The sequence below is a fragment of the Vicugna pacos genome, chromosome 11 (genome assembly GCF_048564905.1).
Source record: "Vicugna pacos chromosome 11, VicPac4, whole genome shotgun sequence".
Taxonomy (NCBI): domain Eukaryota; kingdom Metazoa; phylum Chordata; class Mammalia; order Artiodactyla; family Camelidae; genus Vicugna; species Vicugna pacos.
In genome coordinates this window covers 77,413,834-77,436,027 of record NC_132997.1, presented here as the reverse complement: position 1 = coordinate 77,436,027, position 22,194 = coordinate 77,413,834, and the positions used below count along the sequence as shown (strand labels likewise).

At 40.8% G+C, this 22,194-nt stretch overlaps 1 protein-coding gene across 10 annotated transcripts in view; it reads right to left on the bottom strand.

Annotated features, from left to right (window-relative positions):
* The window catches only part of BTRC (beta-transducin repeat containing E3 ubiquitin protein ligase), a 150,420-nt gene extending 142,872 nt beyond the window's left edge, over window positions 1-7,548 (bottom strand). For 4 of the 10 annotated variants that reach the window (XM_072971781.1, XM_072971785.1, XM_072971780.1 and 1 more), the window contains exon 1: window positions 5,173-5,519. Coding sequence is in view for 4 of the 10 variants with exons in the window: in XM_006210499.4 (XP_006210561.1) it covers window positions 7,394-7,441 (48 nt within the window). In the remaining 6 variants the exon portion in view is untranslated. Of the gene's footprint in view, window positions 1-5,172; window positions 5,520-6,983; window positions 7,039-7,393 lie in introns of those variants that run through there. The other 6 variants (XM_006210499.4, XM_006210500.4, XM_031682715.2 and 3 more) reach the window with 5 other exon arrangements.
* Between the last annotated feature and the right edge of the window lie 14,646 nt (window positions 7,549-22,194).

The following is a 22,194-nucleotide window of genomic DNA, read 5'->3' as shown; positions in this document are numbered from 1 at the left end:
TGTGACTTTTTTTTTTACTGATCTCTTAAATGAGAAAATACGAAAACAAAACACTCTGTTCCTACAAAGACACCGTATATTTGATGAAAGATTTATATTTTTCAGAATATAAAGAATAGATAAGAAAAAAGCAAACAAAAATTTTTTTTCAAAGAAAAAAGCAAACAATCTAATATTTAAAAAAGTGACAAAGGCTTGAATCACAAAAGAGGGCATCTAAACAGCCGATAAACCTAAAAAAGCCAAGAACCTAAATAAACTTTTTAGGTGCTGATTACAGCAGTCATTAAGGAAATATAAATTAGAACAGTGAGATAATCCCGTTCACCCATTAGTATGGTGAAAATGAAAAGACTATTAGCAAGTGAATGTTACAAGAATGTACAGCAACTGGAACTGTCACATGGTGCTGCAGAAAGTATAAAATGGCATCTACTAAAGCTAAACATTTCCATGCCCTATGACCAATTTCACTCCTAGGTGTATATCCAAAAGAAATATGTATAACATCAAGAAAAGACATGTACAAGATTATTTTTAACACAATTCACAGTAGCCAAAAACTAGAAATAACCCAATCTCCATCAACAATAGAATAGCTACAAATCTGAAGCATATTCACATAGAAGAATACTACACAGCAGTTTAGAACGAACATACTGTACCTAACACAACTTGAGTAACTCTTATGTAGGACAAAAGATGCCAGACACTAAAGAATATATATTGGAATGATTCCATTTATATGAGGTTAAATAGCAATAAAGGTAAAACTAATCTATAGGTATTAGATAAGTGTCACACAGAAGTGATCACTGGGTAAAAATTCAATGAGCTGTATGTATACTTATGATTTCTAAAAAAGTATATTTATTTTACTTCAATTAAAACTTACAAGCAGGGAGGGTATAGCTCAGTAGCGTGTATACTTAGCATGCATGAGGTCCTGGGTTCAATCCCCAGTACCTCTGTTAAAAATAAATAAATAAATATATACCTAATTACCTACCCCATCCCCCAAAATACCAAAACAACAAAAAACTTATATAGACACATAGATACACAAAGTACACTAGAATATTATTCTTAAATACAAACTGGATTCAGTCCAAACTTCCTAGTCTCCCAATCTATCTTTTCTTTCTTGTCTGCTGTGCACCTTATGTTCAAGTCATACCTATCCACTCACACTGCGCCTGCCCATCTCCTGATCTTGCCTTTACCCAGACTACTCCCTCTTTGTGGAACTGCCGACTTCAGAAAAAAGCCTGACAAAACCTATCTATTCTACAAGACCCAATATAGTTTTCCTCTTCAAAACTTCCAAAGATCTTTCCAGTTAAAACTAATCTCCCCTCCCTTAACTTCTATAGCACTTTGTGCCTCTATTTTGGCACTTACCAAAGTGTGTCTTAAGAGATTTATAAATGCCTCTCTTCTCAATAGATTGCGAAGTTCTAGAGAAGACAGAAGTTTTACTTTGTCTCTTCATCCTCTCTTGCCCCCATAAACACCTCCCTCCATATGTAACATAATGTTTTGCACTCGGTTTATGTTTATATTTTTATCAAATCACATTGTATGCCAACTATCATGGCCTCATTTTCAGCTGTCAACTCACTGATTTTTCCAAGTACTATTTAAAAAATGCAATGCTCCAGCACATTTTAAGAATATACAGCCCTAAATTTCCAGTGGAAACCTTGGGTATATGCAAGAGTTTAATAGTATAATTTATCAATTAACACATTATACACAGCAATTTACAATTTAAAAATGAACTGAGAGGCTGACCTGCATCAATCACAGTGAGCTCAGAAGCCACCAGCAAAGTGCACACAGAAAGAGAGGCAAAGGGCCAGAAGGCTAGGTGGGGGCACAGGACAACAGGATTCCCCAAACACCTCCTCCCCTCCATCCCCCACTTCTCTCTTCCATCCAGTCTCATGTTGGAAAGGAGGCTCCCTGCAACTACCTCAGGTGTCATGTACCCTCAAATCAGTTTGCACAACAATGTGGGGTGGGGGCTGTCAGATGAGACAAAGCTACCTGTGGTAAAAACAGGTTCCCTACCTGTTTTGTATCAAAACCAACCAATACAATGATGTCATGACAACCGTATTAAAGTCTTACTCCATCTCCTTGGTAATTCAAATGATCAGAAAATCTGTATATAACTCTGGACAGTAACTCCACTCTGGCCCACCTGACTAGCAAAGAAATATGCCATCATATTCCATTGTTTCTCTGCCCTTCAAGGGTGAAATATAGTGTAAGTGAGGGTCTTGAGCCAGACTACCTGGTTTTGATCTCAGGTTTCTTGCTAAACAAAGTTACTTTGTGCAAGTCACTTAACCTCTCCGGAATCAGATTCCTCATGTGAAAATGTGAGTAACAACAATACTGACTTTATCTTACAGGATTACTGGGAGAATTAAGTGAAATAATAGTATATGTAAAGAATTTTGAAGAGTAAATAGTAAACATTAAATAAATACATATTAGCTATTCATGGTTGGTTATATTCTTTAAAAACAAACAAAAATAAATCAACAAAACTCTCCCACTTCTACTATGGTTATCCTGTTATTGACACAGAGTCAGGTCAGGTCAGGTCAGCCTGGGAATAAGAAGTCAAGTATTGGGGAGGAGGATATAGCTCAAGCAGTAGAGTGCATGCTTAGCAAACACAAGTACCTCCTTTAAAAATAAATAAGTAAATCTAATTACAAGAAAGAAAGAAAGAATACCCTGAAGGGGACAGCCAAATCTCAGGAAGGAGCAAGACCTCAAAAGGAAATTCCAACTCAAAAGGTTCACCTTAAGTAGGAAGGAATTCTCTCCCAACTCTGTAACTTCTGCTCCCCTGCTCCCCATTCCTAACCTGGTCGCATATGAAGGCAATCCAGGCTTCACTATGATGGTAGTGGACTAGAGAACAAATCACATTCTTAGTTCAAGATTACTTTCAGCATCTATTCCACTGTTGCTGTCTCTGAGTCTTCTGTAAAATGTTCTAGCACCGTTTCAATCAGGCTTTGGGAAACTAAGAGAATTATCCCGAGATCCCCATAGTACAAGGTGAATCTTGTAGAATACTAGTTGAAATGGTAAGATCTGGTAGACCTTTCCCATTGAGTTTTTATCCCCTCTCCATTGCTGATGCGGGGACTGACTTATTAAGGAAAGAAGCAGTTTTCTTTATAGTGACAAAGTTGTCAAACAGTGGTAAATATTTTCTATTTCACCCTCAATGAACTCTTATTTTACACAATTAGAAAGCACTTCCATGCTACATTAAAATATTTCTAGGAAGAAAATAGGATTTTAAAATATTTTAATACCACAAAGACTCTTTTTTCCTAACTTCATTCCCATTTTTTTATTATCATGCCATTTACCATTAAATAATTTTATCTATACGTGATTACATAATGTCCCATCTCCCTTTACAAAAGGATAAAATTCTTACCTGCTTCCTTTCTTTTAGGATTTAAACAATACACCATATAGAATAATAAGTAGTCTCCTTTGAAACTTCATTTTCTAATTTAGCAATAAAAAATTTCTGACAATCATTCAAAGTAGAATTTGTACTCCACATCTAATAATTCACTTCTAATAATTTATTATGTGTATCTATTACAAACACTAATTAAGAAAATGAGCAAAAAGAATTATCATTAATTTGTAATTTCATACGCCATACCTATATAAGAGTATTAAGAAAAGAAACTGAAAGGTAATTTAAATTGAGAACAGGTAAGAGATACACAGAAACTCTGACAACTTAAACTAAGAACTAGTTTCAAATGTTCATCCAACCAGCTGGTAATCAATCTCACTGATTTAAAGAAAACCCATCACAGTGAAAAGTCTGAGTATTTATTTTAAAATGCAATTTCCTGCTTTTAGATACATATGCTTCTCAAGCAAATAAGAAAAGCTTAGCATGCACAAGGTCCTGGGTTCAATCCCCAGTACCTCCTCCATAAATAAATAAACAAACAAACAAACAAACAAACAAACCTAATTACCTCCCCAACAAAAGAAAACTTAAAAAAAAAAAAAAAACAGCATCTATAGTAGCCAGTCTCAAAAGGGCATGGTCCCAACAAATTTTCCCTCTCTATGCATGCCACTCCTCTAGTCTATAGGTAGTATCATTTTCCTGCCCTCAGACTCTGGGCTGGCCTTAATTGTCTCTCACCAATAGCAACATTCTCAGATTTCCAAACCTAGGAATTAAGAGAATTAACTGATTGGCTTCTATCTCCTGTCTCCTGGAATGCTTCTTCTTAGAAACCAGGCACCATGTCTTAAAGAAATCCAAAGGTTCTGTGAAGAAAGGAGGCCCACAATAAAGGAGGACAGAAGATCTATGGCACTAGCTGAACTCTCAACCAGTGGCCAGTGGCCAGCCATGTGAGAGTGTGGCCATTTGAACATTCCAGCCGTGCTGGCACCCCAGCCAACATTAAGTAAAAACAGAAAACTCATCAGTCAGCCACAGATTTGTTTGTTACACAGCAAGTTACCCTTTATACTGTTTCAATTATCTATCAATTCTATTTTTTTTAAAAAGCTATATGTCCTAAAATTATTACATCCACATGTCAAATGCTTCCCCAGTTCTAAGATTCTGGGACTGGTGTATCCTGTCCATTTAAAAATAAACGTCAAATTCATCCCTCAACTTGTTTTACACATATATATGATAGATAAAGATATATAGAGATATCACAAAAATCCAAGGGTAAACTAGATCATGTGTGAATTATGGTTAAATCTGAATTAGCACTCACTGATAAGATTTTATTATAAAACCTCTAATCAAAGTACTACATTAATGTAGTAATGAGCAAAATTCATGAAAGACAATATCCATTTCATGTTACCATTTTAAACAAATGTTACTTCTCCTTAAACTATGGAAATCAGGGCATCTGTACAAAAACTGTCACTCACAATTCACAATTGAGGGAAGGGGTAAGGCCAAAATAAAGCCAAATACTACATAAAAATTTCATTTTGATTAAAAGAATAGCCCTTCCGTGTGTACTGTGCACCAATTACTAGGTGCAAGCACAAATAAAATATCTTCCTATCTCCACTGAGTAAATAGACATGTTACAGCAAGATAAATGCGACCAAAGGCAAGTTGTGACTTACTCAGATTCATAAGAAGATTGTTACTGCGTTGAAAAAGAATACCAACTCTCTCTCTGTTCTCTGCTTCAGTTATTAAGGTGTTTCTCTTGGTGACCCTCTTCCAGTTGGCCTTTTCTCAAACAGCAGCCATAATAGCAGGCAAACTCAAAAATGAAGGTAACTAAAATTAAAGAAAAAACTGACTTCTCCCTTTGGAAACTGACTCAACATTTAATAATGTGCGGTGTTCCGAAAGCTGCAAACTACTACATAGCCATCTCCAGCTCCACTTTGACCATTATCAAAACATAACTCACTGGTACAGAGCAGAGATCAAGTAGTTGAGAATGTTCCCAGGCTGAGGTCTAACAGCCAGTAAAGAAGATGATCTCATAATATCTCTTTATGATCTGTAAATCACATTATTCCATAAATCTGACATAAGTGTCAAGATTAGGATTGAATCAACTTCTAAGCAGGAAAACAAAAAATAAGCAGCTACCACTTTTCCAACTTAAATCTAGAAGCTAGCAGCAAATAGAAAGCAACTTTCTCTCATGTATAAAGTCCAAAAAAAATCAAAGCTTCTTCTTAATATTTTAGAATTTCAACATTGGGCAGAAACTCAAGAATTGTCTTCAGGCCTTAGAGAATTTTGTTAATGATACACATGAATTCTAGCTAGGTGTTTTTGAAAGCACTAATAAAAAATTAATAAAATTTTAGTAAATTTGACCAGTCTTTGAAAAAGTATTCTTGTAAATAGGGCAGTTTAAATCGTATTTTCAATTAGGTTAGTGTCCACGTGTGTTTAGATTTATTTCGGTATCTCAGGTAAAGACATAAAATAACAACTATTTAACAAAAGAAATAAGATTTGGAGTGAAAAGTTACAATCACTTCTGAAAACGCAAGACTCAACTGTAAATAGTATCAATGTCCCTAAGAATACCTATTAAGATAGAAGTCTAAGCATCCCATCATTCATTAGCTGTAACCACCTGGTTTTACGCCTAGGATATAAAAAAAGCAGCATCAAATTAAAAGTGTTAAATATCAGACTATGCAAATTTGCCAAACATACCCATATCAAAAAAAGAAAATGACAGTCAAAGAACTAGACTCCAAAGGATTTAAACACATTGACAAAATCCAATGCAAGTTCATACTGTGCTTCAACCTAAAACTGGTAAGTAACTACCCTTCCCCACTACCTGCATTCCCCCTTTTATCTCCTGAATTTCTCCACTGATCTTACCACTTTTTATGAGTCTTCTGATTCCTCCATGGCCTTTCCTTTCCCATAAAGTGATACAGCACCTAGTCCCCACATTTTACTATCTCTACACTTTAGCATTAAGTTTTGTTTTACCCTATTAGACATTAACTATGCCCCCAATCTCCTCTACCCAGGTTTCCTTAACCAATCAACTTCTTCGTTTTCATCACCTGGTCCTTACCACAGTATCTAGCCTCTCCTTTCAAACTAGAGGATGTATCTCCTTTCCTGACGTTTGCAATTCTCCATCTCAGTCAACAGCCCCTTCCTTTCCCACAGACTGTCACCATTGCCCTTGATCCCCATCCCCAGTTCTTTTTCTTCCTAAGTAAGGCCTAGTCCTTTCCAGAGTTTGTCAACATTAGTTTGGCCAAGCTGGGGTTGCACCCTGAAGGTAAAGACTATCTCTCCTACCCCATTCTACAAAACTAGAAGTCTCCCACCTGCCCGGGCTTTCTCTCCTCCACCCTTAGATTCATCTGCATCCCTCCCCCAACTCCCAGTATCTTTCCTCCCACTATCCCGCGCTCCCCTTCCCCACTCCTGAAAGCACCTCTTCTCCAGGGCCTCACCAGTAACCCTGACACGGGGAAGGCCCTGCCAGCGGCCTCACGGCGTCTCTCCTCCGGGGTTCCTCCGCCCTTCAGTAACTGTCCCCACGCCCCTTTCCCTCCAGGGCCCCGCGCGCCACTCAGAGCCCCCCTCCCCGATTAAGCTCCCGCTGTCACTTGGCTTCTCCTCCACAAGATGGCGGAGCTGCTGCCCCCACCCCCAGGTCCTCTCCGCAACCCCTTCCTTCCTCCCAGGAGCTCCCGTCCCGTGCCTTCAGCCGCCCCCGCCGCGGGCCTCGGCCCAGGGTCCGGCTGCCCCCTCCTCCAGCAGGCAGGCGGCCCAGGCCCAAGCCTCAGCGACGCCGCCAACGCCACTGCCTCCACCGTTCCCTGACCTGAACCTTCTCCTCACCATAAACTTGAGCGCTTTTTCCTGCAGTACCGCCTCGGCCGGGTCCATAATCGCCGGAGGCCACTGGGTCTGCACTCCACTGGGGCCGCCCCCTTGGTGCCAGGCCGCAGCCAACGTAGCGCCTGAATCCCGCCTCCTCTTCCTTGCCCCCGCCCTCTTACCGCTCAGGCTGCGGGGCCAGAGAGGGCCGGCTGTTCCGTGCGCATGCGTGAAACCGCTGCCTCATGGGCTTTGTAGTTTCGGAGATTCCCTCAGCAAAAAGAGAGGCCACACCACGAACTGCAACTCCCGCGGTTCACTGCGGTAGGGTCGCGGTGGCTAACAAGCCAAATCTAGACAACTCGCCCTCAAGAAGAGAAAATCAGCGGATGGGAATCGTAGTTTACAGCCTCTACGGCTGGGAAATGGGAGGGGTCCGGGTGTCTCCGTGGTTACCGAGAGACGCCAGTGGCGACTTGCCTGGCAATTGATATCAAGATGGCGACCAATGAATGCCTCACCTGTAGCCGAAATACTAGAAAAAACTGAGAGGACAGAGGTCCTAGGACCACCTTAGCTGTGAACTAGAAGGCCCCAAATTCCATATATCTGGCGTCTGCGGGACAGATTTCGATACAGAGGCGTTGGGCCTATGGGCACCTGGTATCACCTCACAGACCAATGCGAAATTTCAAGGCCCTCTAAACCGTCGCCCACACTTTCCCTTATTCTAACCCACAACAAGGGCCGGATGAAACCCGGCTCAGGAAATTCTAGGGTCTCAAAGTATGGCCAGCTATTGCTAACCCTGAGATGTAAAGTAAGCCCTGCATTAAGGGTTAAACAGGTATTTGCAAAAGGCCTTTAATGGTGGAATATAATGGCCACCCAGCAAATAAAGCATGTAAGTATTTAGTTTGGCCTTAAAACAGACAGTAAAAATTTATTTTGGAAATTGGGTTTACCCTAGGTAGAAAAAACACTAGGGTTGGCTAAAAGTGATAAGCTTGTACACAATATCTCAATTTATAATTTAAATGAATTAGGGAAATGCCTTTTCAGTTATAAGAAATTTACCATTGTAAACTTTTATTCATTTGTTCATTCAACAAACAGTAAGCACATAACCATGTGCAGACATCATGCCAAGAAGTGGAGGTTCGTTAATGAACATGATAGACCTGGTCTTGCAGAGCTTATATTTCTAATATGCTGATACTCTGCCCTAGTCATCCTTATGTCCTCAATACCTTATACATAATAGGCATTCAGTTAATAAAAAGTTTTACTCTGGAATTAAAAAAAAAGTTCTACACTAGAGCAAAATGAAGTGGACTTAAAACTCACTCACATGAAAACTACCTGCAAGTTTTCATAAGACTAAGGCAGTACGTGACATGGTTGCCAAAAAAAAGCTAAAGGAGTCCTAAGCAGCTTGAAGAGAGTAGTGCCTAGAGAACAGAGGTTTGTGGGTTTTATTTTCTTTTGAATCACTAAGACCACACCAGGAGTATTTTGTTAGGTTATGGGCACCATGTTCTATAAACGGTATGCAGGAGCATAGCCAAGGGCAAGATAACCAGAAGAGAAAATATTGGTGGATGCTTACTCTGAAAAAAGAGCATTTAGGAATAACATGACAACTAAATTCAAGTATTTCAGAATACTGAATGGCATGAAAGGCATGTATGTACTCAATAGGGCAAACTAGGACCGATGCATGGGATAATAATGATAACAGCTGTCACTTTATTAGCTCTTTGTGCCAGGCACTGTACTAGGCATTCTGTATTCATAATCCCTAATGTAGAGTAATTTTGTATTATTATTATAACTTTGTATTATAATGTAGAGTAACTAGGTATTATTATCCCTAATTTACTGATGAAGTAAATGAGACTGATAGAAGATAAATAACTTGCTCAAGATATACAGCAAATTACAGTCAGGATTCTAATTCAAGTCTGCTTGCCTCCAAGGCCTATGCCATTTTCACTGAACCACATTGTAGTGACATAGGACTCAGATTCAGAGTTTCTAGTAATCAGGGCTGACAAAGGAACTGATTGCCTCATCCCTGAAAACATGTAGGGGCAGGATGATCATATTGTCTAGGGGGGCCAGTTGGGTGGGAGGTTAAAATCTTTTAAACTCTGAAACCCTATTCTGTTGAGAAGTTGTATGTATAGAGGAGTATGAAAATATTGCCTGATAAGGCTGGCAGTTGGTCTTTTTGTTCATACGGTTCTTGCAAAATAGATATTGGTTTGTGTGCTATATTTTAAATTCACAAATGTAATATTGTTGTATATTTCATTATGTTTCATACTTTTTGAATCCAGTACCTATGGTTTTAAGATCCATTCATATTGCTATGTGTACATCTAACCTGTTGCTTCTAATTGCTGAATAGTAATCTGATGTTGTGTATCCCCCACATTCTACCTATCCACTCTCCCAGCAAAGCCTCCAGTTCCCAATCACCCCCAATAACACTGCTGTAATCAACCTCCTACATGCCCCCTGAGTGAGAATATCTTTGGGAATACATACGTAAGATCTTACTTGTTGGTCCATAGATTATTAAGGACACTTAATTGGACTATGTAGTGCCAAATCATAATACAGAAAGAAGTCTACACTTCCTCCACACTTCTACCACTACACTTCTACTATACTCGGCATTATCTAACTTTCCACTTTTTTTTGCTAGTCTGTACATTTTACCTTCTCGAGGCAACTTCCAACCCACAAGGATCGTGCCCTTTTTAAACACACTACTCTGCTCCTCTAACCCCGATTCCTTATAACACATGGCAGGCCAGAGCTAGAAATATTCTACTCAAATCTGTGCTTTTTCTCATCCCACGGCTTTCACCTCTCCTGTACCTGTTGGGGTTCTCAACCCTGATCACACATGAGTCATTAGAGGAACTTTATGAAAAAACACTGATGCCCAAGCTCTACCCCTGATTTAATAGATTCATGGTAGGCCCTTGGCAATGGTAATTTTAAAAGGTCCCCAGATGATTCTAATCTGTAGCCATATTTGAGACCACTGCCTTCTTGCTGACCTCTGGATAGCCAGAGTCCCCCTCTATGCCTACCTTGACTCCCAAACTCTAGAATTACTCACCTTCCCCACCCCCCAAAAGCCCCCTCTGTTTTCCAAGAACAACCAATCAAAACTCAAGGTTGAATGCGAGCAAAGAGATTACGTGATTAAAAACCCATTAACTATTTGAATATTTGATAGACTTAATCCTAGGGTCTAGAAGTCCAGAGGAGGTAGAAAAGTTTATTTGTATTTCAGTTGGCAAGAAAGATACTGTTTTAGTTGGGAGTTAGCCAAACAATTTTCCCCCTTCCCCTCACTTACTTGTCTGCATAAAATATCAAGAGTCAGTTCCATACTTCTGAAAGTTTGCTAACCCCATTCGAGCTCTATGTTCTTGTACTTAAGTGGAAGGAGTCATTATTAACAGTTAACTGTGATCCAGATTAGGTTCTCTCAACAGACACTCCCACTGTCACAGGCCAGAGCCATTCTTATCTGGACAGAGCAGTCAGTCCCCTTCAGGGCAGCTCTGTGGAGAGGGGATAGGGGGAGTGATGGTGGGGCTGCTGAAAAGAGCGTTCCAGGCAAAGTTGCATTCTTGATGGTGCATTCTGAAAGCCAAAACAAGGTTAGCGTAACTTTAGAGGAAGACTAGCACTAGATGAGACTGCAGAGGACAGTAACTTGGGACTCCATAGGCAAGCATTATTCAGCTGGCATACGCTAGTCAAATAAACCAGTGGACATCCTTTCTAACTGAGGGCAGTGCCTGTGTGTTACAAACTATAAAATACCTTGACTTTCACCCCAGGTTCATGCCAAATTAAGGAATTTGGACTTTATCCTGAGGGCTACAAGAAACTGCTGAAAAATTTTAAGTGGGGCTGCAGCATAGTCAGATTTGTATTTTTAGAAAATCACTTAGAGCTGGAGGCTGGGAAGAGGATTATAAGGTGGCTGAAATCTTCCTGGGAGAAATGATGGAGGTCTGATGAGAGGAGGTGATGAGAACAGAAAGAGTAGATAGATTCAAGGGTATTGGGGAGATAGAATCTATAGGACTTGGTGATTGATTAGACATGTCATGGATGATGTCACAGGGATGTGTCAAAGATGACTTCTAGGTATCTGGCTCAGGAAACAGAATGAACGAGGAGTGTCATTTTTTGAGACAGGGAACACAATAGAAGGAACAGGTGGTGGGAAGATAATCTGTTCTTTTTTGGACATATTGCTTCAAGGTGTCTGTGAGATTTCTACATGGATTCAGACATCAAGGAAGGAGTTGGATGTTTGAAACTGAAGCTGGAGAGAAAGGCCTGGGCTGTAGCTAGGGAATCTTCAGCATATAGGTGGTACCTGAAGGGAGGGATGAAATCATCCAGGGAAAGTACAAGCAGTGTAAAGAGCAGCAAGTCTAGGACAGAATTCTGAAGAACCTTAAGATTTACAGGATGAACAGAAGAAGAGCCAGCAAAGGAGCCCAAGAAATGACTATAGAGACAGGAGAAAAATCTGGCAAGTGTGGCTCATGGTAGGAGGCAGATGCCATATGGCAAGTGACTTGAAGAGGGAAGTGAGGAAATGGAGACTGTTGAATCTCTTCTTACAAAACATGTGGCTGTCAAGAGAAGGAAAGAAGAGATAGCACAGTGATTTGAAGTAGAAGCTGGGAGCCTAGGGAGAGTGTTCATTGTTCTGTTTGAAAGCAGGGAGACTTCAGTTCCAAGGAAACTAAAGAGGCATGACAATGAGATGCAATGACTGATCTCTGGTCAGGCCCTGAAACCACACACAGATATGCTGACACACAAAAGAGAAAAGAGCTATAAAAGATATCAGTTGCGGGGAGGGCATAACTCAGTGGTTGAGTGCGTGCTTAGCATGCGTGAGGTCCTAGGTTTAATTTCACGTACCTCCGTTAAACAAACAAACCTAATTACCCCCCCCAAAAAACCCAAATTAGTGGCACTATCAGGTAAAAACTAAATACAGGCTGTATATTTGATAATAGTATTATATCCAAGTTAATTTCCTGAGTGTGGTAATTGTATTGTGAGAATAAGAGAATTAGAAAATGTTTGTAAGAGATACATGCTGAAGTGTTTAGGGTAAAATGTTATGATGCCTGCAACTAACTCTTAGATAGTTTAAGGGGGGGAAAGTGTGTGTTTACGGAGAGAGAGAAGGAAAGGGGAGGAAGAGAGAGGACTAAAGCAAGTGTCACAAACTGTTAGTAATTGGTGGATCTAGGTGAAGGTTTATGGATATTTGTTGTACCTTTCTTACAACTTCTCTGAAGGCTTGAAATTTTCCAAAATAAAAACTTAGGGAATAAAAAGAAGTGAGAAACTTTAACACATTTAAATGTTGATGGAAAGGATCCATTGAGAGAGAAAGCTTGAAGATAAAAGAAAGAAGGGAAACTAAGTGACAACATGTCAGAGGATAGTGATGATTCTTGATTGAATGGGGCTTGGCCAGTTCAGCAAGAAACTGAAAAATAAAAGAAAAATAAAATAAAAGAAAGAGAGGGGAATAATGACGGAGTCAGGTCCTGAGAAGATAAAACAGAATGAGACCCGGATGGAGATATTAGCGTCCAGTGACAGAAAGGAAGGAGGAGAGTAATGGTGCAAAGGCAGGTGGGGTAGAGAATTGGAGGAGAAAGGTTGAGGAAATTCTCATCTAATATTGGATGTTGGAATAGGCAACCAACAATCTCTGCCACACAAAGAAATGAAAGTTTTGCATTTTCTGCACTTCTGGATTATGTTTATCCCCTTTCTTTCATTCATTAGCACAAACAATCAAGAAGTAGCTTTCTTTAGATTCGATTAATGTTGTTCTAGACCAGTGGTTCTCAGTTACGGGCAATTTGTCCCCAGAGGAAATTTAGTAATATCTGTGTTCTAGGCCTGCAGGAGGATGCTGTTGAGGACACAGGATACTCTCTCCTTTTTAAGGCTATGTTCTAGAAGTCCAATAAAACAGTTCTGTTATATCTTATTGGTAGCTATAACCTTTGGCAAGTTACTTAACCTCTCTATGCTTTATCAACAAAATGGGGACCGTAATAGTTTCTATCTCATTGGGATGTTCTGAGCATTCATGGAAAATCCTTGGAACGTTACCTGGCACATAGTAAGTACTCAGTAAATGTTAACAATTAATTACTCTAAACGTCACATAATTTGCATACACAACCAAGATGGGCTCAGTATGGACCTTCTCCTTCCTAAACACTTTACTCTTAAAACCATTACATAGGGCAGGACGTAGTTGGTGTACATGCCAAGAGGTCGTCTGGCATGGGATATATTGGAGACCAATTGGTGTGGTAAGGGCATCTTTGTGGAGGAAGAAGCTAGCAGCAGTGATGGGAGATTGGTTACATACGTACATACATACATTCCATAGTTCTGTCCACTGTTGAGGGTCTTGGAGCAGCAAAATACCCAGTAACAATAAGTACACTTATCCTTGAGATCTAAACTTCTAAATACCAATCTCCACTAAAAAGAATCAGTGTTCCTTGGAGAAATGGTTGATTCCAGGGCTGGGAGAAGGAAAATACAAGATGAACCTAGGACATGGTGTGCCAGAAAACAAGGAAGTACTCAAAGACTAATGGAGATATGTCAAAAGAACATATCGTTTCATAGCATCTCCTCCTAAAATACGTAATGATTTGAAAAAGAAAAAAGTAATGTCACAGTAGAGAAGCCTGGCAGATATAGCTTTAACCAAGTGATATAAGTAAACATCATCAGGAATGGGGCAAATTGAAATTGTGTGCCCCTGACAGAGTGCAATGAGAAGAACAAAGATGTTGTGGTGGCTACCTCCGAGGTGACCCCCAATAATTCTTGCCTCCTGGTATTCATATCTATCCTATAATGAATGGGGCTGATTTGTGTAACCAATAAGAAACTGCAGAAATGATGGAGGATGGCTCCCAAAGCTAGGTTATAAAAAAAAACTATGGTTTCTGCCTTACTCTCTTGGAGCGCTTGCTTTCGGGGAAATAAGACACTACATTATGAGGAATTCCAAGCAGTCCTATAGAGAGGTCCACACAGCAAAGAACTAAAGCCTTCTGCCAACAGGAAGCACCAAATATCCAGTAACATAAGTGAGCCATCATAGAGCAGATTCACAGCCACACTTAAGCGTTCAGATGACTACAAACCCAGCCAACATCTTAAGCACAACCTCATGAGACACTGGGTAAAAGACTCAGATAAACTGCTCCTGAATTCCTGACCCATGTGAGATAATAAATGTTTATTGTTATTTTAAGCTGTTAATTTGGGGGGTTATTTGTTATGTGACAATAGAGAACTAATGCAGATTCTCTTACAGGCAGTCTAGCCGCAGAGCCTAAATGCATTTATTAATAATAGTATCCAAGTCAGAAACATTTGTCTAAACAGACAAAAAGAATATCCACTTTGGTTATAAGAAGATACTTTATATATTTGCTGCATATTTTTCTCAGTTTGGGATATTAACCAACCCTTTATGCTGACAAAGCTATCTTTTCCTGATTTCTTTACTTAAATTTGTTAAACACTGTTTGACCAATCATATTTACCACACTTCATTTTATAGACTTTAATTGAGATTTATACAGGTTGTTTTCTCTTTAAATGGTTTTTGTCCAGATCCCATCACTACCATTCCTTTAAGCTGATGATTTCCTGTATCTAACTGCTACTGTTTCCTAGACATTTACATTATCTGAAGCTATTTTTTATTTGATTCCCCCTCCCTCTCAAAAATGCCATTTGAGAAAGAGATAATCAAGGCCAGGATTAATTCTATCAGTGAGTATTAAAAACTTACTATGTGTTTATAACCCTGTAGATGGGTAAGAGAGGGGCCCTGCCTTCAAGAAGCTTTCTGTTTATAAGGGAAACAAAACATAAAATATATACCCCAGGTCTCTCTTGGCAACTGTCATGGACCTGTATCAGTCAGTGTCCTGACACATGTAAACTTGATTAGTTTGAGTAAGGTTTAATTAAGGGCCTATTTGCAAAGGTGTGGGCAGGGGGACCAACGAAGGATAGTGCCAACCCCTGTGCTAGCAGCAGCAAGTAGCCGTACCACTCCTAGACCTGAAGGGCTAAGTGGAAGGCGTGGTTACCAAGACCCTGAGAAGATAGCTGTAGGTTGAAGGCCACTTGACAATAGCAATGGCCTTCAAAAGGGGATGCAGGCCTTCCCCAAGAGCTCAACAGGAAGGGATATGGAAAGATTCATACCCAAGCATCACTCTCTTACTATCTTCTAATCTTATATCTCTTATTGGAAAAGCAGAGCCAGAGGGCAAGATGTAGCTGATATAGGTTGTTTCTCAAGGTTGGGAAAGAATGGAATGTGTCCCTGGAAAGTCAAATAGAAGATTTCAGCATGGAACCTGCTTGGGGGTAGATGAGATCTGGAATCTGGACAACCCTGCAGGGCAGGGCAGGTCATTTAGGAAGGCCCCAGAGAAAAATCCATGGGGACTTTCAGCTGAAAGGAGCTTCCACATGGGGCACATTAATCAGTAGGTAAACAGAAAGCAATCCAGACAGCTAGGCTGTCCGCCCCAGAGAAGTCTGGGAGCAAACTGGGGAAGGCAGTACTTTAATGTCAAAGAATTACCGCTTAAATCAAATGCAATCTGCTCCACATATCAAGAGACAACTTTTGAAGGGAACAACTCTGAGGAGGGGCACCAGGGTAGAGAAGGGAGCAGGGGCAGCTATACAAAGAGGTCTGGATTCCCTATCCAAGAATACTTGTCTTCTTGGGGTTCTCCTATGATTGTTCTTTCTACCATTGCTGCCCCCTAGGGTCCTAGGAACGCTTTTTTCACTGGCCCAAATGCAAATGAAGCCAATTTGACTTGCTTTGTCCTTAACCACAGCTAAAATAGGATGCCATTTTTACAATAAATAATTAATTAAATAAAGACACCTTAGAAACAGTAACAAAACGACCAAAAAGAAAAAGAAAAAAAAAATACCCGGAAGTAAACACATACATGCAAAGAAAGGACACGGTGTGTGTGTTTAACTTTTAATTATGTAAACTTTCAAACGTATAAAAAGGTAAAGAATATAATGAACCTCCTACTCATTACTCAGCTTCAAAAATATTGACTTCTGGCCACTTTTGCTTCATGTGTACCCCATACACTTCTTTCCCCCATCATTTGGACTATATTGATACAAATCTCAGGTACATCATTTCAACTCTGACTCTGCTGGTAACTTGCAATATACTAGGTCATAAATCTCTGTACTGATTTCTGATCTCAAAGCTTTCCTAAGCACAGAATTCCCCATCCTAAGCTAGTATCTTTCTACATAGTTACTGAATGGACCTATGACTGAATGCTACTCCCTAGTCTCTGTCAGAGAACTGTCCCAATCATGTCCCAACTGTCAGAGAGCAACCTATTTAAACTTTATGCCCAGTCCCTGGGTTCTCCCTGCTGGTTCCAGTTCTGGCCTGAGGGTCTGCCTCATTCATAGCACAGCCCTGGAGATTGGCCCTCAGAACTACTGTCCTGATTCAGGCTTAGCAGTCCAAGTTTACCTAGACCAGGAGGAAAAGATGAATGTAAAGCACGACCCAGGCCCCAGCTCTTGGTAGGGACTCAGTAAATGTTAGATGGTGGTGATGGTGATGATAAGGGCCATCATCAGACAGAATCCTGTCAAGGGCTGGGCCCAGAGAGGACATAAAAAGATTCATTTACCGGGCTCAAGGCTGGGGAGTGGGGGAGGATATTGCTCAGCAGTAGAGCGCATGCTTAGCAAGCACGAGGTCCTGGATTTAAGTCCCAGTACCTCCATGAAAAATAAATAAATAAATCTAATTACTTCTCCCCCAAAAGAAAATTAAAAAAAACAAAAACAGATTCCTTTACCAAGATTTGGTTTTGAGACCTCAACTTGAATCTCAGTATGACAGAGTAGTTGGTTGGGTTTTTGTTTGTTTGTTTGTTTTGGGGGCTTTGGTTTGTTGTTGTTGTTTTAGTTTGTTTTAATTCACCTTCTCCAGAACACAGAGAATTTAATGGAAAGAGATGCTCTATCATGTAACACTGGTGATGTGCAAAAGGTTGTAAAGCTGGGCTTTTGAAAGATGTAATTATTTTGTGATGAGGGCTCACCTCCCAACATTCTCCTCAAGTCAGTCACCTGTCAGGGATCTAACTGAGGGAGTAGAGGCCAAACCGTGGGAGACAGGATTGAAAGAGGATCTGAGGATCTTAGGATGGTCTAGGGAGTGGAGGTGAAAAGGGAGAGGAGAGACAAGTGGAAGGACTTGCTCTGCCTCCCTCTCGGGTCAGAGGGCACCAAGGCCCCACACTGACGTGGGCGGGAAGAAAGCCAGATGATAGAGCCAGCAGGCCACTCTTGAATCCTCAGGTCTCTTTGTGCTTCTCACACTTTTATTCAAGTCATCATTGCTAGGTGAGAATTTGAATGGCTCACAACCAAACCCTTTGGGGCACAGGCTGTGTTGCCCCCTCCCTTTAATGCCAGGGCTATAGGTGACAATGTTAGCTCAGAACAAAGCAGTGTTGCTGCTGAAACCACAGGTGGGACTTGATTCTAAACCTCTGAGTTCCTGAACAGAACTCTGATTCTCCCAGAGAAAGGAGGCAATTCAGAGGCTTCCTGTAGACTTAGTTCAAGGACAACTCCCTTGAGGACAGACTCAGGATTGATTCCAAAGTGTAGGTGGATAAATCCTATTCAGACATTCCTGGGACTGAAAAACTAAAGTGCAAGTTCACATTCTTCCCCTCTTTTCTATATCACTAAGCAGTCAGGGTTTGTGTTAATGAACTTTTATTCTGCTGAAAGAAAATGATAAATTGGTCCTCTAAAAAGAGGCAGACAAGGTAGGAAGCTTCTGGTGGAAGAGATTGTGAAGATGGGAGGAAAAGGCTGAGGGGAGGCCACCAAAATCAGAAGGGAAGGAAAAAGAATTTCTCCCTTGAGCCAAATTGTGTCCCACCTCAGAGCCTTTGCCCTTGCTATTCATACTCTCCCCGGAGCTGCTCTCTTCTCCTCCCCTGTCAGACACTCCTCCCACTCTGGGCATCAGAGCACCCGGTCAGTCCCTTCTGAGAATTCAGCAAATTTATAATCATTGTTTCCCTTCCATGTTTCATTCGTCCCCCTCGTGAGACCATGAAAGCAGGACCCAGGTATATCTTGTTCATCATTATTGACTCAGCACATAATATGGTAAGTGACCAATAAATATTTGTGTAAGGAAAGAAAAGAAGGGAAGAAGGGAGAGAGATGTTGGCGGGGAGAAGCTTCCAAAAGGAGAGGTCTTTAAAGAGTGATGTATGGTGGAATTTCCCTTTCTTGCTGCCCCTTTAAGAGACTAAAGACTTAAATTACTCTTCAGTGCTATTTAGAGTCAAATTTGTGTTTAAAAAAGAGAGACTTCATGCTGGCTACACGGGTATATACACTTTGAAAAAATTCATTGAGCTGTAACCTTATTATCCTGTTCACTTTTCTGTATGTATATTACACTTAAATAAAAATTACATTAAAACAGAGAGCAAGAAGGAGAGAAAGAGGCCATTCCAGGCCCAGGTGTGTAAAACACAAACACAGGTGCGGAGCGGTGGGGAAAGCACAGGTGCAGTCAGAGACCAGGGTGAATTAGAACAAAGAAATGCAGTTGGCACGTATGAAAGACTGAAGGGATGGGGAGAGTGGAGGGGTGAAGGCTGCCTAGTATCAGATTAGTGGACTGGATGCCCCAGCAGGAGTTTGAATTTGATAAAAACTATTTGAGGGCAGTGTTCATATCAATGGTTTTCCAGTTTTTAGATGCATAATAATAATCTGGAGAGCTTGTTAAACAGCAGACTCATGAGCCCCATATTAGAAATTCTGCTCAATAAGAGTGGGTGGGATCCATGAACCTGCTTTTCAAGCTTCCCAGACAATTTAAAGATTGTCCTATGCTCCTTGTAATTTGAAAAACAGAAGAGGTTCTCACTCACCCATTTGGCCCAGGATCCTGGATTCTTGTTGATATTTGTTGATTTTGATGAAGGTCAAACATCATGTGAAAGTGAGCATGACTCTGAGGTGTGATGTACTGTTTCTCACTCAGAATTTAGATTCTGCTATAGGATGACATTTTTTATACTCATAATCGTTTGGCAGTTTTCATTGGTTTTGTGGCTAAGAACACGGCTCTGGAACTGAAACCTGGGTTCAATTCCTTGAACCACTGTTTTTCTCCAAGCCTCATTTTTTTTAGCTGTAAAAAATGTGCTTGGCACATGGTAAATTCTCATTAAATGGTAACAATGATCTTTACTGCTTTTGAAATTCTCCTCCCCCAGCATTTCCTTCTGCTGTCTTCTCTGATGCTGAGTAATAGAAATAATTGGAGAAGTTATTGGGCTTTAGCTTTGTAGACAGCATCCAAACCATCTTGCAGACTCCTACACTTCCTGATGCCAGGGCAGCCAGGCAGGGAGAAGGCTAGCCTCCATAGACCCCTATCAGCATCTGTATGGGAGAGGTTTTCCACTGACACTCTCGGTCTTACCCACCCCCAAATCTTATTAGTGCTAGGTCTAATTTATATTATGCCCCAGATTTGTGACTCTGAATTAGTCAATGAGTTGCTATAGTTGTGCCTTATGAGAATATGGTCTCCTAACCTTCGATTTTCGATTTTCTCTAGTAGGAAGTTGATAAATTAGTGGAAACCAGGAAAATCCTTCAGCAGTGGTAGGAGGGCAAGAGTAAGGATTATCATCTTTTTAAAATTCTCTCTTAGAAGCAACCATTCCTCATGACCTCTCTACCCACATAGCCAGCATGCCAATGCCTCAGCATGTTAGAACTCAAAGGCTGGACCTCACCAGCAGGCAATGGCTGGACAATCACTCAGCGGCAGAACCACCCTCCCTTCCTGTGGCAGGGCTTCAGCTAGCAGATCTGGCAGTTTATTTGTCAATATTATTTGTTGTTAGCTTAATTGCAGGAAAATTGAAAAGTGTAAAGTGTAACGCATAGCCATGAAACCCTTAAGGCTGGTTAATCTTTTTGGATTGTAACCAAAGTAATTTTTATTAGCTGATCTTATCTTGATTATAATACTCAGAGCCCTGGAAAAGTCGCTGAAGGCTCCAAGTAATGGTGTGCACAGGGAACAGACAGGCTCCATCATCTGCATTTTCTGCCAAGGAGAGAGAAAGGGTAGAGGGGGCTGGGTTGAAAGAATTGGGCTTGAGGTGTGAGTGGGGAGAGGAGAGCAGTCTCCAGGATGGATCCAGAAATGGTCATAGCAACCTCCAAGGCCAAGCTGGGTTAGGTCCTCTGCCTTGTATGCTGGAGGCTGCAGGACCAGTAATGCACTGCAAGGAGAACATTTGAGTAAGGGCCATAGGTCAGAGTTAGGCTCCAATAGAGGAAATGGAGACCAAAAATGGCTAAAGAAAACACCTATTCTTTCCATCCGCATTGGTTTATTTGGAGAGGCTCTCTTTTTCAGTTTTACAGTTCAAGCATTGTGGCACCAAGAACCAGAAATATATCTGCAATTGAGATCTTGAAATTTGTAAGGGATGACTCTAGCAGTCTCTGGACTTTTGATTTTCTGCACCAGAGAAATGGAAACAGACCTTCTCATCCATTCTACTGCATCTTTCTCAATTGATATATGAGTTTTCTGCTTTGACATCTCCAGAGAAGAAAGGGATTTGCCTTCTCCTGGGTATCTCTAAATATCCAGCCCAGCAATGAGCCCCTTTTGAAGGGTTGGGGGCCAGAAACACTGGGATTCTACTGACACTTGACTGATGCCCTTGACCCCCAACCGTACTCCCCACCAAATGAGCCAACAGCCCATTTTAGACAAATGGGGGGCCTAGAGGCAGCACGTGGGCTTTATCCCTGCTTAGCCCTTTTATGAATATAAATATTTAGTGCATGGTGTTTTGCAGAATTAAATCTCTGAGCCTAGATTAGCCTGGTAATATCATTATGTAGATGCCAGGGACGAGCTACCTGTGACTGCTGTGTGTCTTCTCATTCAACGATGCCTGTGATGACTTGATGCACTTTCATTTGCCAGGGCAATCATTAATTGCATATGAAACAGTTGGTGTTTGGCTTTAAGGGAAGCGGATCGGGTCAGTCACCGAGAGTTTGGCTCAGTGATCTACAGCTGGCTCTTTGCTCCTGCATGCCTGCCTTCTTTTCAAAGCATTCTCACTCAGTGTTTTGGGGACCCCCTGAGGAAGAGGCTGTGAAACATAGGGGGTTTTAATCTGTGTTTTCCTTTGGGCATTATAGCTTTAATTTTAATATTTTGGATAATAAAGAATGATTTTAAATTAAATTCGCAAGTCGGCCATCTGTGATCGTTTGGACATTTTCCTCCTCTCTGGCAGGTTTTTTACTTAATTCTTTCTGAACATTTGTAAGAGTGTATTGAGAGCAGGAGGAGCCACGGGTAGCAGAGTAGGCAAACCTGTGGAACTTAGAGAAATGGGAAAAGGCTTTGATGCTTGGCCTTTCACCCTGTGGGTAGGTGGAAAAAAACTTGATACCCTGAGTCAAAATCATAAAAGTTAACTCGGGTGTAATTGCAACTTCCTGTCATCTCCTCTTGATTTGACTTGAGAAAGGCCAAGGTTATACCTCAGTTTGCCCATTTGATAAGCAGAGAAGTAATTTTACCCAAAGAGGTGCCACTAGTTCTGATA